The following is a 17,538-nucleotide window of genomic DNA, read 5'->3' as shown; positions in this document are numbered from 1 at the left end:
CATCAGACACATCAAGAGAAACCATAACCAAGGAATGATTTGATCATGTTCACTGCCCTAAGACTCTGAAGCAGGAAAGTAGCTCAAGAATCTAACAGATATTCAACCATCACCCTTGAAATAAAATGTACCTCCATGGCCCACTGCTAATTAAGAAAGTCCAATAATTCACCAAAATGACATGGCTAAGCATTCCAGTTAGTCAAGATTTAACTGTATATCCTTTTCAGTGGCCACTTGCCCCCAGGTGAGATGTCTACCTGCTTTGTGATGAATTTCACAGGTACATTTTCCCCATCCATCAACTGTGTGTGGAGAAAAGGTGGAGGCAGGCCCCCTTCCCTCCCTGGGATGGATTCTAATGTTCAGATGAAATGACGAACCCCTATGAATTCCACATACCAGTTGGCAGTAATTCCTTATTGCACAAGAGACCCTAACTGAGCTTCAAAGCTTGACTGAAGTGTTCCGTATTGTGTGTAAATAATGCTTTAAAAACCATGTGTCACAACGCAGTGGCTGGTGGTGCCCTGGACTCTCTGAGGGCTTCGCCCTGTCTCGGCATGTTTCGAAGGACTATGGTAGATGTCCGGCAGTTATGTGAGTCTATGTGCAGCCTTGTGGGTGCAGTGATTCGCCTTCGTTCAGAAACGCAAACTTTCCCACCCCCTTGACTCTGCCAAAGATGGTATACCAGACATTTTACATAGCAGAAAGCATCACAAGGTCCATATAACTTCTGTTAATGTGTGGAGGGAGGAACTGGGGATTTGGAAAAAAACAAAAACAAAAAACCAGACTCTAAGCTCCATTAAATTAGTTTTTGGATCCTATCCCACTATGTGGGCCCCTGGCTCTTTAGAGCAGTGAATTCTGACTGCTCTAAGGCTGTGGTATTATACACTAGATTGTGGGAGTTGCTGAAATTCCATTTGTACAATTTTCCAATTTGTCTCCAAGGTTTCTTGGTCCCTAATCTTCAAGTATTAGTATTAGAGCCAGTTTTAATAAATGGCTATGGTCCTCCACTAAAAGAAAAAAAACAAAAGGTTAAATTCTGGTGTCTTATAATAGAAAATGTAAAAATGGGACCAAAGGAAGTTCTGTTCTTGGACTAAAAAGCATGTGGTTTCTACTATGCAAAGAACCTAAAAACATCTTTGATTGCTCAATTACAACACACCCACCAAAATATGCTGCACATGTTTCTATTGGGCACAACAGGTATGCCTGGATTTTAAGTTTTTCTCCAAGGCAGCTCAGTGAAATATGGTATACGGAGGCCACACCAGTTCCAGACCACTCTCCCCCACCACATCCCAGGACAGTTTGAAGTAGGAGTCTGTAACCACTCCCATCCTGCCCCTCAGCCCAAAAAAGAAGCTATTGAACTGCGTTTCAAATCCTCATGAAGGCTATTACTGTCCTGCTGGTGCCTTTTTTGAGAATGGTCAACTTCTGAAGTAGTTTGGCTTAAATGAGAATGCTTCACTTTCTACTCATGCCTGTAGCTGGTGCATGAAGAAGATGTAGACGGATTTCCCTTTCTGGTGCTAGATGGCTTGTTCTCTCTTCTGTTTTCCTGCATTCATTTCACTACGCTTCTTTTACTTTTTGTCTCTGTGGACAAAGGTTTGTACATCGATTCTGGATGTATGGTAACTGTTTGGAAGTACCGATATATTATCGAATTCAAATCACTCTAGAGGCAACTCACAGACCATCACGGTTGGCCAGCCACCAATCCTTTATGTTCTCCATGCAGAGTGGGAATGCTTGTTTCCACACAGGTGTTGGGGGAAAACAATTAAGCAGGGAATCTTTGCATGATGGTGTGTAAAAACTTGGTCCAGTATGTTTTTCTTGATGACAGTGTGTTCCTGTGGTGTGATGTACGCACTCTACTTGGCAGTCTTGTTTTGTGTCTGTCTGCCAGTATGTTTTTTCTGTGTGTTTTGTGTCTCAAAATATAACCGTGTCATTGGAATAGAACTGAATGTCCTCTAACTACCTTAATCCTTGTCTTAAATCCAACTAAACTACAAAACCAAACCAAAACAAGAACAACCCGTGGGCAAAGGTTGCCATCTTGACAACTGCAATTGACTTGATTGGACATGAAATCCTGAGTAGCTGAGGCATGGTGGCGGCCAACTCTATGGGTCCAGATTATGATATATCGGTATTCTCTAATGCCTCGAATTAGAACTCATTTGCTTGGTTCAGTTCTTAGCTTGAAGAGGTAACCGTTGTTGTGAGCTTGATGCTCTGCCCCCTTTGCTTGTCACTCACCCTCTTTTTTGCATAGGCTTAAATCAAGCGATGCTTACAAAAAAGCCTGGGGCAATAATCAGGATGGAGTTGTGGCCAGCCAGCCTGCTCGTGTGGTGGACGAACGGGAGCAGATGGCCATCAGTGGTGGCTTCATCCGCAGGTGAGCCTTGTGCAGCCGGTGCTATGTAAGTTATCTACTTTTGAGTGACAAACCACCCCAACCTGAGTGGTTCTTAAAACAACTAGGGAGTTCCCTGGTGGTCCAGTGGTTAGGACTCCTTGCTTTCAATCCCTGGTCGGGGAACTAAGATCCCGCAGGCTGCGTGTCAAGGCCAAAAAAAAAAAAAAAAATCATTTTTCTACTTCTGAACCTCTACGTTGTCTGAGTAGGTCTTCCAAGAGCCTCTCCTGGGCTCACTCATTACATGCACCTCGGTGAGGCATGATCCAAGATGGCCCTCCTTGCTTGTCTGGTGGTTGGCTGGGGCTATGGGTAGGGGGCATCCATTCTTTTCTATGTGGCCTCCCCAGCAGGAGAGCCGAGGTTTCTTGCATGGTGGTGGCAGCAATCCAAGGGGCAGGCTCTGATGAGCAAGCACTTATCAAGCCTTTGCCCACATTACACTGGACAAAGCAAGTCACATGACCACATCCAGCATCAGTGTGGCAGTAAACAGGTGTCTCATTCCGTGAGTTTAATTGGACAGAACTTATGAAAGAGATTATTTACAGAGGTGTGGGCAGGGTCAATAATAAGGAATGGCAAAGCACTTATGAACTAGGAATAGCAGGAAGAATCCTGAAGGGACAGGAGAGAGCTGTCACCAGAACCCAACTGTAGTTATGGCTATGGGCAGGGGCTGTGGGTTGAGATGCAGCCACTGTCAAACCCAACAGGAAACTAGAAAGGGAAATAAATGCCCCAACTCCTCAGTCTCTTGTTCTCCAGTCTCTCACTGGCCATTGGACAAAGCCTACTGGAAGGCAGAGTAAGAGAACCTGGGTGATAAGGTTGTAGAGAGGTCAGCCTCTCTGGGCAGAGAGCAAAGAAGGCCAGAGAACAGACATGGGGGTACAAATAGAGAATAATGAACAGACCTGAATTCTTATTAATAATTTCTTTTGAGATCTGGAAGCAAAAGCTAACTTAAATATCTATTAAAAAATCTCAAGTCACACAGATCTGCCAACTCAGAACTAAGCTCTCAAGAGATCAGAAAATGATAAAAGAACAAATATCCCTGTTGTTAAAAAGAAAAGGAAAAATCTATAACTTTTTACAGGTTACTACACTAGGACTCAGCAGTGACTAGGGCTGCTGTTTGTACAGCCATCTGTACCCAGGCCTTTGTAGCTGAGACTGCCAACCAATAACCCAGATTCAAATGAGTCACTGCCATTTGTGTATAAAGGTCTAGATATCTACCTAGAAATAACAGATGACAATTCTATTCATGTTTCTATTTGCTCCAAGGGAAACCAGATGAGGGGTCCTCAGTCCTGGCTGGACATTAGAATAACCTGAGCAATTTTTAAAAAGTATCAGTGCCTGGACTTAATCCACACCAATTGAATCAGAATTTCTAGAAATGAGATCCAGGTATCAGTAGTTCGTAAAGCTCCTCAGGTGATTCTAATGTGCAAATAGGGCTGGGAAGCCTGGAACCAGAAGTATGCCTTAGCTGCTGAAGATCATTTAAATAAGCTTCTTTTCTACAGAAGAAATCTAGGAAGTTCCCCTTTAATTTTATCTGGCCTGGACTGCTTTAAAAACCTTAGAGGGGCAGTCTGCATTGGGATTTACCATGGGGGATGGATTTTAACCTCTCTGAACATATTTTAGCCCATCACCATCTGTTGTAGAAAGATATTAGTTAGCCAGACATTCTGGAATAAGTACCTACCATTTATAGTAAAGAGTTTGTGCCTTCTTAACTTTCAAGCTGAGCTATGAAAAAAATGGGAAGGCACTTTGAGAGCCAACTCCTTCCTCCCCATTCAAACAGAAACAATAAACTTTTATCACAGTTTTCTTCCTTGAAATCACCCATTCACAATGCCACCAAAAACCCCATAGCATTGAAATCTGAGCAAGTAAAACTCATCTTGAACAAGTAACTCCCTTTGGAATTCTTGAGAGCAAACAGGATTAAGGGGAAGACTGTAATTCTCATTACTCTTCCCATTGATGTTGGTCCCAAATGGGGAAGAAGATGAGTGGAGAAATTCTCTCACTTAGTACAGTAGCTTTTATTTCATTCTAAATTTGAGTCTTGGAGATTTTGACTGACATTTCAGAAAGAAAAATACAGTTTCTAACTAGTTCCGTTCTCTGACCTGGAATCCTCCCAACTAATCCTCCCAGCTGATTTTACCCTTAAAAAATGAAAATTGGCATAAACATATGAAGGGAGGAAATGATGTGTTGGTGAAAGCAAGAGAAGAAGATAAATTAATCTATTTAATATGCCTTCTTTAAAAATAGAAATGTGAGTGTTCAATAATGCACTTTAAAACATCATTTTCCAATGTACAAAAGCTAACATGTGTTCTTGTATAGAATAGAAATTTTAAAAGGATAGGATTGCTACCTAGAGGTCTACGGGTTTTCCCTAAACTTTGGGTCCTTGGTATTTGAGTTTTTTCCTATCTTCTAAAAACTTCTCTTTGATGCCCAGGGTAACAAATGATGCCCGAGAAAATGAAATGGATGAAAACCTGGAGCAGGTGAGCGGCATCATTGGAAACCTCCGTCACATGGCCCTGGATATGGGCAATGAGATCGATACACAGAACCGCCAGATCGACAGGATCATGGAGAAGGTGAGCATGTGGCATTCAGCAAGTTTCCATTGCTTATCACTTCCTCTGAAATAACCACCGAGGAAGTGCAAAGGGCATAACAAGACCCTCAGTCCATGACTTTGGATTCAGACATCGGTAGATAGACATTTTCCCCTTAATTTTCTAAGACAAAAATCCAGCAACAGATAAGTAAATAACAGGGGAGAATTTAATCTAGCAGATGTTCCTCAGAGGCACCTTTACTTCAGGCATTGTGCTAGGAATCAAAGGACATGTGAAGATGAGAAAGACATCATCCCAACCGCCAAGAAACTCACAGCCTACAGAAGGCAGTGAGCTTCAGAAGAAAATATAATTTGCCAAGAAAGCCACACATCAACTGCTAAATCAGGTTAGATGAGGAAAGATTTCAAGGGTCAGGGGATGGGAAAATCTCCAAAAAAAACGGTTGAAATTGAATTGAGTCTTAAAGGATGGTTAGGAGCTTGTCAAGTGGAGATGAATAGTTATTTTAAGTTAGCCAGATGATGAATATGAGCTTTGATTTTATAAGTGCCAGAGCTTTAATGACAGTTCAAAAAGTCCCAGATTCCATTTCCAGTTCAACAGTGCACATGTCCAGATCTCAAAGTAGGGAACATAATCTGATAAAGCTGCGTTCACATAAGGGCACCAGGTGTCATGCTAAGACTGAGCCCCCTAGTGTCAACAAGAGGCATAAGGAAGAGTGGAGACAGTAGAATGGAAAAGGGTCGGTTTGGGCTTGAGATTAGGAGGAAACAAAGAAACACTGGAAAGCTCATATAAAGATCTGGGGCACCCAAACCTGGTATTCTACACTATGCAAATCTGATTCAGTCTCTATGTCTTTGTATTCCACCCCCTCCCCAATCAGTAGACTCCTAAATATTGCTTATAATCTCTTAAAGGTGTCCAAATGCCAACAGGGAGAAATAGACACATTATGGGTTTAATGGTAATTGTGCATCTATAATCGATTCTACTTGGCTAATCTTATATTGTGTGAGTTTATTCCTTGGCAGATATTGAAGTTTTGAGCCTGAAACCCTGAGTTTCTTTTCAACAACTCATTCCACTTTGGTAGGGGGAAGAAGGATGGTTTTTGAGGTCTCTTGAATCATAAGGCTAAATACTCAGTTTCTTAGTACCTAAGCATTCTCCACTGACTTGAGAAAGCAATGAGTAGACATAAAGGGAATGCTTTGCCCTATTGTGTTCTGTGCACTTTATATTAAAAATATTTGATTGCATTACACTTTGGTTAATCAATATTAAGCTACACAGATGTCAATGTGAGTTGACAAAATACTTGCGCTCTGCCTACTTTACAAGTCATGACATGCTTATTATTGTTAAGAGCCTTTGATACGCTAAAGCTTTTAAGGCAAATCAATAGATTTTCAGAACAATATTGAGAGTTTCATAAAGCACTGGAGCCAACAGAAATAGACCTAACCATTACGGCCCAGAAAAATGAACTAAGAAATAATTGCTGAACTACCTTCCAATAGGAAAATGATTTAAAAAAAATGAAGAGTAATCATTTTCTATCAAAGGACCCAATTGACTCAGATGTAGGGAGATAATGTATCTCTAACTCACTTAGAGTCTTAGAAGGAGAAGTCCTACTAAAAAAGAGGGGTCAAATCTTTATTGATAGACCTGGGCTTTAAGCAAGCTGTTTTCCTGGAAAGGCAAGTGACATCTTAATTCTGCCACTTTGTATTTCTAGTTCTCTTCTTTAGGAGAATATCTTTCATTATGGGCCAAGTTTGCTACAAGAGCAAAGACGTGTGCAGCTATAAGGTTTAATCAAAAGTCAGACAAGTGGATAGGAAATAGTCATTAGAGTTTATATCATCCTTGAATGCTGAATTGCTTAAGAAGTAAGGTAGGGGTCTAGTTGCCATTGAGTAACTAGGCTTTTTTCCCCTCAAAATAACAGTGTGGATATGATTGAGATAAAGCCCATTTCAACTCAGCATTGCTCCAAATGATACATGTTACATGAGCTACACAATTATTAGTAGACTTCTACCTTCTTGTGCAAGTTCTTACTTCTGATAAGAGGAAATGGTGTGCAAAGATCTCCTGCATATCTAAGATTAAATCACACTGTAGAACAAAAGATAATCTTCTGATGTTTCTCCCATATTCTCTCGTGACCCCAACAGCAGTCTTCACCCAACTTCATCAGTCATGATCCTTTCTCATCACTTCAGTTAGCAGTGAAGTTTTGGGAGTCCAAAACAACCCATTTTTCAATACATCCTTATGGACTGTCAAGAAATTACTTCGTCTATTTAAAAACCTTGTTTTCTGATTTAGGATATTTATATATAGACAATCTTCTAAGGTTAAAAAGCTATGATTCTCTTAGAAAACTATTAAAATGTGGCAAGTTTATATCAGATCTTTATGGGAACTGTTGCTAAGGAAACAACTTTGTGATGTTCAAACTTGGACTTAAAGTTGTCAGTGGAAGATGCTATGCACACATTGAAATACAGTGAAGTTGAAGCTTTAGCTTTGCTCACATTCTCTCATTAACAAGGAAGCATGGAATTTGAAAACTAAGATCTTGAGTACCACAAGGTTTTCCTGCTCACCAGCTTCATGACCTGGTTTCTCACCTGAAAGATAATAAGAGAACAGTGCAAATCTGGGGTCAGAACAGGCTGCCATGTGGGGTAGTGAGTATCCACTTCTGGAAATCTAAAATCTACCTGTCGTGGTCTGAAGTTGAGATTTCCAGAGTGTTCAGAAGGGTGAACTAAACAGCTCCTTCTACCTCTCTTACTGGCTTTTTTGGTAGGCATCCTGGGTTTCTCACAAGGGCAAATCATGTACCATATCTTGAGTATATTAGCAAGTTTAGGATTCTCTACATAGAAATATGAAAGTTAGAATGGGATATGTTGCATAAATAAAGTCCTAAAAAGCATATAAATAGAATAAACACAGACACATTCTCCAAATACCAGGAAGACATCTAAAATAAGATTATCTCAGGAGTTTTTTCTAAAAGCACTACTGTTATATAATATAATAAAGATATGGCACTTTTGTATTGTATGGGCTGGAATTTTGATATGCTTCAGAAATAATTCAGGTGGACATCACAGATGTTTGTTAAAGATAGGTCTGTTCCAGCTCCTCCCAGATCCTTTGAGGATATCCAAAGAGTAACCTCATGCTCTACTTCAAAATATCCTCTTGTACCATCATGTGAAGACTCACCAGTGCATTCTTAATGTAAGAAATCCTAGAATGTTTGCCTCCATAAATGCTATCCATTTTAAAATGGATGATTTTTCTCATTTGAACAGTTCTCAAAGTTAAGTCTGGAAAAATAGAATAATCCAATCTTCAGGAGCATTTCACACTGGTCTGAGCCTCTAATTTTCCTTTGTACCAAAGTGTCATTATTTCTGTAGCTGAAGAGGGAATACTTAAGGGCCAAGTAAAATTGGAGAGAATACCCATTTCCCAAATTAGGAACCTAAGGTCAAAAATATGAATCTATAGATCAAGGCAATCAAGGAAAATTAGTGTTCTATCTTATCTGTTTTGAAGTCAACTCTTAATTATCCAAACAGCTGGTAGGGAGCCATTGCCAGATAATTCAGAGTTATGAATAATCTAGAATTATTTTTTATTTTAACTTGGCAAATTTCTATTTGAATATTGAGAAGTCTAGTGTCCTGGGAATTCACAATTAAACTGAATAAAGAAGACACAACTTGGTGGAGATTGGAAAGCACCAAGGACAGTCATAGATGCAAAATCAGTAACCGTTGAGTAAATACTGGTTGATATAAAAACAGTTCAGTTTCCCTACACTGCCTCTCAGCTTCCTTCCCCTCTTCCCAGGCTGGAGAGGGACAGATAACATTACCAATCATAATAGAGCAAAACAACAGCTTAAAAAGAACTTTTGTCTTCCCTTCTACTTGCTGACTCATACGTTTCTCAGTGGTGTCAGGAATAGTTTATTTTCTGGAGTTTAAAGGTATATCCAGGTAGCAGACCTGGGTTTCATGATGAATGCAGAGCAAAAGGTAACTCAAGCAGCGAAGTGGTCAGTTAAGGGACAAAATGATAGTAAATGTTCCCCTGCTAAAACAAGCCAGTTATAACTCATAAGAGTAAGTCTTCAGAAATGGGACTAAACAATTATTAAACATCCTTAAAAGCAAACCACGTTTTCACCCAATAACAATAATTACAAGATAAGATATGTTGAACCCTTAATTTTTGCAAAACGTTATTCTAAGCATATTATGTGTATAAACTCATTTCATCCTCATAGCAAACTTAAATAGTAAAACGACTAACATAGTGACTACCAGTGTGGACGCTGACTCCAGGGTGCTGGCCTTCTGACTCTGGTTTCCTCATTTATTAGTTCTGTGACATTAGACAAATTGCCTAAATCCCCTCTGCTTAGTTTCCTCACTTGGAAAAAGGAGTTAATAACAGGATATACCTCATAGTTGATGTCAGTCTTGATGTTGTCAAAGTTGAATGAGTGGAACTGTGCTCATGAGCAGTGTTCTTTATTATCCCCAGCTTATAAATGAGAAAGCTGAGGCCCTGAAATGTTAAGTAATTTTCCCAAAGTGACACTGCTAATAACTGTACAAATGGCAGGAATTCAACTCAATCCAACGGATGTGAATGCCTGCCATAGAAGTCACTGGGTGTCATTCCAGAAGAGAAAGATAAATGATATAACTCTGCTCTCCATAGTAGGGAAAAGAGTCATGAGAACTAAGATCAAGCTTCTGTGATCACGTCCAAGTCCAGCCATAAGCAATGGTTCTGGGAACACAAAAGAAGGCATGGTTCATTCTGATCAGGGAAGTCTCAAGATGCCTTCACCCAACAGAAGGAATTTGAAGTAGACCCAGAAGGATGAATGGAATGTGAATGGGTAAACTGAGTTCTGTTTTCTTTCCCCTTTCTCCAGGCTGATTCCAACAAAACCAGAATTGATGAGGCCAACCAACGTGCAACAAAGATGCTGGGGAGTGGTTAAATGTGCCCACTTGTGTCCTCTTCCAAATGCTGTCGGGCAAGATGGCACCTTCATGCTTTTCTCATGGTATTACCTAGTAGGTCTGCACACATGCACACATCAATCCACCCCCATTGTGAATGTTGTCTTGTGTCATCCATCAGCCCACAATACTATGTGTCTTTTGTTCTTTCTGGGTCTCTTTTGTTCCAAAGGCTGTATATAGTGGTCATTTGGTGGCTCTAACTCCCTACGTAAGATGTCTTGGGTTTCATTTTTTCCTTTTCTCTCCTCAGTGGCGTTTGCTGAATGACAACAATTTAGGAATGCTCAATGTGCTGTTGATTCTTTCAATACACAGTATTGTTTTTGTAAAACTGTGACATTCCACAGAGCTACTGCCACTGTCATTTCTTTGGGTGTCAGGCTCTGAAACTCTCAAAATTTGCTGTCTTTGGTTCCTCACGGCTGTCATCTGTCTTTATGATTTCATGATTAGACAATGTGGAATTACATAACAGGCATTGCACTCAAAGTGATGTGATTTATGCATTTATGCATGAGAACTAAATAGATTTTTAGATTCCTACTTAAACAAAATATTTCCATGACAGTAGCATACTGATGAGAAAACACACACATAAAACAACAGCAACAACAGCAAAACAACAACAAAGCATGCTCAGTATTGAGACACTGTCAAGATTAAGTTATACCAGCAAAACTGCAATAGTGTCACTTTCTTTCTGTCAATATTTAGACTTCTTAATCATAATCATCCTTTTTTTTAAAAAAAATTTTTTAAAAGATGGGTTAAACACGCTCACCATTTAACCATTTCCAGCAAAATATATGTTTGGTTGAAACTATGTCAAATGGATGTAATATAGGGTTTGTTTGCTGCTTTTGAAGGCTCTGTTTTGGAGGAAGCAACCTTGCTGTGAAACAGTGTGGAGATGTAAATTTTATAAGGCTGACTCTTATTAATCACCATTTCCCCTGTGGTTTGTTATCAGTACAATTCTCTGTTGCTTAATCTAGAGCTATGCACACCAAATTGCTGAGATGTTTAGTAGCTGATAAAGAAACCTTTAAAAGATAATATAAATGAATGAAATATAGATAAACTGTGAGATAAATATCATAACAGCATGTAATATTAAATTCCCCCTTGTCTCCTCTGTCAGTTTGTGATGTGATTGACATTTTGTAGCTAGTTTAAAATTATTAAAAATTATAGACTCCAGATGTCTGTTTTAATTTCTTCACGGACCCCCATCTGAGTTTGCACTCACATGAGAGGAAGAAATCTGGCTACTATCCCATTGCTCCTAAGAAGCCACTTCTGTGTGCTGAGGACACTGCATGGAAAAAGCAAAGGTGTCCCTTCTAGACACGATCCAGTGACAGCTGAAACTTGTCTTGACTTTTATAATCTGTTTCAGAAATGCTTGTGTGTAGATTCAGTGTTGTCTGTGGGGGAAATGTAGTTCAGCCAGAAGGCATAGAAAAAAATTCCATGGGAAAAATATCTGTGGTACTCAGACTTGGCCATACATTGATTGAGGTATATCAGGTGTCAATCAACTCTCATTTTCCTTCCTCTCTCCAGTATCCCCACCAAACTTAGCCCTCCACAACCACCACCACTGCTGCCCCCACTTTATTTAGCAGCTTTATTGACGTGTCATAAAATTCACCCATTTAAAGTGTATAATCCAATAGTTTTTAGTATATTCACAGAGATGTGCAATCTAATTTTAGACTATTTTTATCATCCCCCCAAAAAAGCCCATACCTATTAGTAATCACTCCCATTCTACTTCCCTCAGCCATAGACAACCACTCATTTAAGTTCTGTCTATAGACTTGCCTATTCTGAACATTTCCTATAAATGGAATTATACAATATGATGGTGATCCTTTGCGACTGGTTTCTTTTATTTAGCATCATGTTTTCAACGTTCATCCATGTTGTAGCATCTAACAGAGCTTCATTCCTTTTTATGGCCAAATAATATCCATTGTATGGAAAACACATTTTGTTTATCCATTCATCCACTGATGGCCATTTGCATTGCTTTCACTTTTGGGCTATGAAGAGTTATGCTGCTATGAACGTTCGTGCTCAAGTTTTTGTGCAGACATAAGTTTTCATTGCTCTTGATATTACCACCTTCACCACCATCATTTCCTCTGCCACCAACACTTCTCCCACCATCACCTCCACCATCACCTATACCCTCCTACCTCCTCCATGACCACTGCTTCGACTGCCACCACCTTGACCTTTCCACTGCCTCTGCCACCTCTCTAACCATCTTAACTAGCACCTCCATCTTTATCACTGCTACCTTCCCAGACACGACCATCTCCTTCATCACCACTGCCACCACCACAGTTGCCTCCACCTCCATCTCCTCCACCACCTTCACTAACACCACCATTATCTCTGTCACCTCTGCCACCTCCTCTCTCTCTCTCTCTCCTACCCCATAACGGCAATGCAGACAAATGTATCCTGATTGCTCTGGTTGGCTGCCAGGTCATTTCACCAGTAACTCTGGAGGTTTGGTGAGAGCAGCTAAGAAGTTAAAACAGTGATGACAAACTCATCATTCTCAGGAAATGTTTGCAGTTCTTTACCCTGTTCCCAAACCTCAGAACAGGTTCTAGAGATACCCAGGTGCTCAAGAAGTTATTCTAAGGACCAATTCTAGCAACACATTTATTCCTTAAAATAAGGTAGTAGAGAGGATGCTCAAAGATGGAGAAGATGAATAAATATACCGTGTATGTCGAATCTGCTAAGGGGTCGATGTATGGGCCGAGTTAGAAAATAATTTTCCAAACTCCATCTGTTCTCAGTGAGGTGAGTGAGTGTGGTTCCACATTGTTTGAGTAATTAAAATCCCACACTGGATACATGAAAAGTAAGACATGGGTATCCTGCTTTAGGGTCCATCACATAATTCATTCTGAAGCATATTTCCTTTGATAATTGAGCTTGTCTAGCCTCAGCTTTAATGCAGTCAGCTTCATTTGGCTAAAGGAAGACATATTCCCCAGGGATGAATCAGATCTGTGGAATGCACCAACTCAGGAAGTACAGTAGAAATATAATTACTGGAGCAAGGTGGAACACCACGAAGCCTAAGTCTTCTATCCCTCTCGTCCGTGAGCCTTCGACAGAACTCCAGAAGGTGAAAGGTGGTCCTGTGTCCTAGTGACAGAGTCCTTTCCTCTTGTCTGCCTCTCCATTTCTAGTTCTGGTTTTCCTTTTTCCACATCCTCCCCCAGCATCTGCTTTGACCACCTTGCCCCAATCTTTGTGTCACTGATTTGTCAGCACATTGATAAAGGCACTGGAAATTGAGAGAAAGGGAAGAAAAATCATACTTGTGGTCAGCTAGTACATTCCAAGTGCTGTGTGAAGTGCCTCATTTACGTTGACTCATTAAACACTCTTAAAAACTCTGCAAACTTGACATTATTAGCCCCATTTTGCAGAAGAAGAAATTAATAGATTATTTGAACCAGATTTCTCTTGTTCAAGCTAATAAGTGACGGAGGCATGATTCAAGCCAGATGTGTGTGTCTCCAAAGCTGTAGAGAGGCCTGGAAGATAAATCCAGGATTGTGCTTCTCTCAATTCAGCCAGTCAGGAAACTCTGAGAGACATTTGGCTTCACAAAGAACAGTAAAGACAAATGTGTTGGGCTTCTTAGTGGAAGGTCTTGGTAAACCCACCTTTCATTCATTCATTCATGAAATGATTATTGAGCCTCTATTCCAGGTCCTGTTCTGAGAATTGGGAGTGGGAGGGGCAGGGACAATTCCCTCGATTCATTGAACTTACACTCAAGCTGGGGGTTTTATCTATCCAGATAAACCAACAACTAAAATATGAACTGTATCAGATGGTAACTTCCCCAGAAAAATATAAAGCAGTGAGGGGGGTAAAGAGTGTAGGAGGTGGGAGAGAAGGTGTTATTTTAAAATAGAGTGATCCAGGAAGAAAAAGTGAAGTTCAATGTTGGGACTAACTAAAATGATATGTCCAGAGTGAACCCATTTGGGAAGCAGAGGTTGGGAGTGATAGAAGAAACGTACAAACTACCTGTATCTTTTCATTTCGTAGTACTGGCGTACCTCCTCTACCACTCAATCAATACTGGTTTTAAGTATTTCCTACATTGTCCAGAAGAAACTTGTGAAACCCTTGGGACTATGAGCAAGAAGGCAAGTTCAAAGGATGCAACAAACAGTGTGCAAAGGATGAGTATTAAGTCAAATGTTATTCGAAGAGTAAAAAGTGTTGACTTCATGATCCAAGATTTGGAAATTCTTGCTCTAAGTGGTCATCATCCAATCATCAACTTATTAATTTACCTTCAAGTACATTAGTCATATACCTCAGGCTCTCCAACTAGGTTTTGGAGACTCAAATACATCTCCTAGAATATAGGAGAAACAAGGAAATTAAGAAAAACTAAACCATGAACAAGTCATTTAACTCTAGTACTCTCAGTTATTTCCAAAACATCCCAGGTATCTGGCTGTTCTAGAGCCTCACTCCCAGGCAGGGCGCCACCAGCTAATGTTCCCACCCACCACATAGTCCTTAGCTCCTCCTTTTTTAGTGCTATACAGTAGTCTCTTATTTGTTATCTATTTTATATATGGTAGTGTGTATATGTCAGTCCCAATCTCTCAATTTATCCCTCCGCCGCTTTCCCTGTTGGTAACCATAAGTTTGTTTTCTACATCTGTGACTCTATTTCTGTTTTGTAAATAAGTTGATTTATACCATTTTTTTAGATTCCACATATAAGCTATATCATATATTTGTCTTTCTCTGTCTGACTTGCTTCACTCAGTGTGACAATCTCTAGATCCATTTATGTTGCAGCAAATGCAGTATTATTTAGTTCTTTTTTTATGGCTGAGTAATATTCCATTGTACATGTGTACCACATCTTCTTTATCCATTCATCTGTCGATGGACATTTAAGTTGCTTCCATTTCCTGACTATTGTAAATAGTGCTGCAATGAACATTGGGGTGCATATATCTTTTTGAATTATGGTTTTCTCTGGATATACGCCCAGGAGTAGAATTGTTGGATCATATGGTAGCTCTACTTTTATTTTTTTAAGGAACCTCCATAGTGGCTGTACCAGTTTACATTCTCACCAACAGTGTAGGAGGGTTCTTTTTTCTCCACACCCTCTCCAGAAGTGCTGAAGTTTTAAAGCCCCTGGAAGCGGTCCTCAACCAAGGATGGATGGGGCTGGGTGAGTGGTTTCCCCAGCTTCTTCGGCCCCAGGTTGGGATGGCTCTGAGGCATGTGTTCCCAATATATTGTCTCCCAGAGCTCATCAGTAGAACCAATCTCAACTTCCTCACATGACATCTTGCCTGGTAATTGTCACTTTCTTTATTGGCTGTCTTCTCTTCTCTGCCTCTTTGCCACCTTCCTACTTGTATTTCCTGAAATCCCTTCTCAAATAAACTATCTGTCCCCAAATCTTTGCCTCAGGGTCCCCTTCTGGGGAAGCCCTACCTAAGACAACACGTTTTTATGAGATTCATGCCATCTTCTGATCATCTCCTCCAAAACACTGCCATAGAGAAATGCACTGCCTACCACCCACTTGCCAGCATTCTTTACTTGCCACTGTTCTTTGGATCCATCCTTCTTCAATAAAATGCCCCTTAATTCCTACTGCATGTGTCTAGAAACTGGCGTTCCTCAGTGGTGAGCAAGGAGCTGCATGCAAAGCAGTACCAATTATTGTCTGAACTCATGGCTCTGCATTTGTGAAATCCGGCTTCTGCCCCTAATGTAGCACCCACCTTCCCCAAACAAGGGTTGGAGGGATGAAAAATTATAGTAAAAGACAATGTGCTCCCTCTCACAAAGTTATAAATTGAAGGGTAGCTTGGATGTGCTATGGAAAGAGAATTCAATCAGGAGTCTTAAGACTAGCCTGGGCCTTAGTCTGGATATATGTCTAAGCAAAACAGATATAATGATGCTTGCCCTACTTATTTCACAGGATGGTTGAGACTATCAAGTGGGATCATGTTCATTAAAATGCCTTGTAAATTTTATGTGCCACAAGATGACAAATAAAGTGAAAGAGAACATAGCACCACCAGGATTGAACACAGGCCTCCCTTGCCACTTTCGGTTAGAGAATTCACTCATTGCATATGTGCACACACAGTGTGCTCTCTGGACTTCACCTTAAGTTTAAATAAATTAATTTTCATATCAAAGATGCTTCATACTTTGTTAAACCTACTAACAAACTCTTCAGTTATCTCCATGTTCCGAATTGTAGCAGTTGTAGCAAAATTGTAGCAAAAAAATGCTAAATTTTTCACCATTAAAGTTCTATCAGTCTCTTTGACCTTTACCCAAAGGTAATAAAAGTCAAGAGTGTTAGCACTGTTTTTGCCATTGTTCACATCCAAAATAAAAGCCATCCCAGGGACTTCCCTGGCAGTCCAGTGGTTAAGATTCCATGCTGCCAATGCAGGGGACACCAGTTTTATCCCTGGCTGGGGACCTAAGATCCCACAGTCCACGTGGCACAGCCAAAAAATTTAAATTTTTTAAAAAGAGACAAAATAAAAGGCATCCCCTAGATGTTATTGTGAGACCCAAGTGAGTTGTACACTCTACAGTTCTGTCTTAATATTACCTATTGTTATCACTGTTGCCAATACTATCAGTGATAATAAGAGAAACTAGGCAAAGGATCCAAAGAATATGGCAGAGGCTGTGAACCTCTGTAACAGTTAGCTATTGCTACATAACAAGCTGCTCCCAAACATGGGGACTTAATAAATATTGATTTGGCTCACAATTCTGCATTTTGGCATTCAGGGCTGGGCTTGGCTGGCAGTTCTGGTCTAGGCTGGGCTCCTCACATAACTACAGTCAACTGCAGGTCAGCTGGGCAAGTTGGCCAGCTGTCTGCTGAGGAACCTCCCCTTTTCTCTCTGTGGTCTCTCATTCTCCAGCAAGTCAACCAAGATTTGCTCTCAGGGCAAAATCAGAAAAAGTCCAAGAAAAAGAGTGGAAGTAGGCAAAACCTCTTGAGGTCTAGGCTCATTGCTTCTACTACATTCTATTGGTCAAAGCAAGTGACAAGATCAGTTCAGATTCAAGACATAGGGAAATACACTTCTTATTGGGAAAGGCATAAAGTCATATTACAAAGGACAGGGATGCAGAGAGAGGTGAACTATATGGCTATCTTGGCCATCAATCCACCACGCCCACCGAGAGGCCTATGGAATTCTCCTTCTGTCCTCTGTGTCCTTATCGTCTCAAGGAAACAAAAGATCAGGGTAGATCCTCTGTGTGCCTTAGAGTAAGCACACCCGAATATTCTTCCCCTTTA

At 40.4% G+C, this 17,538-nt stretch overlaps 1 protein-coding gene across 1 annotated transcript in view; it reads left to right on the top strand.

Annotated features, from left to right (window-relative positions):
* Positions 1-14,373, top strand: part of SNAP25 (synaptosome associated protein 25) — a gene marked incomplete at its 5' end in the record, with an annotated part of 32,742 nt that extends 18,369 nt beyond the window's left edge. Inside the window, 4 exons of the mRNA XM_079718739.1 lie at positions 2,309-2,434; positions 4,953-5,097; positions 10,073-10,207; positions 14,262-14,373. Coding sequence (XP_079574865.1) covers positions 2,309-2,434; positions 4,953-5,097; positions 10,073-10,141 — 340 coding nt within the window. The 3' untranslated portion in view covers positions 10,142-10,207; positions 14,262-14,373. The remainder of the gene's footprint in view (positions 1-2,308; positions 2,435-4,952; positions 5,098-10,072; positions 10,208-14,261) is intronic.
* Between the last annotated feature and the right edge of the window lie 3,165 nt (positions 14,374-17,538).

This window comes from Hyperoodon ampullatus, assembly GCF_949752795.1.
Source record: "Hyperoodon ampullatus genome assembly, chromosome: 14".
Lineage (NCBI taxonomy): Eukaryota > Metazoa > Chordata > Mammalia > Artiodactyla > Ziphiidae > Hyperoodon > Hyperoodon ampullatus.
This window is presented reverse-complemented; position numbering and strand designations above follow the sequence as displayed.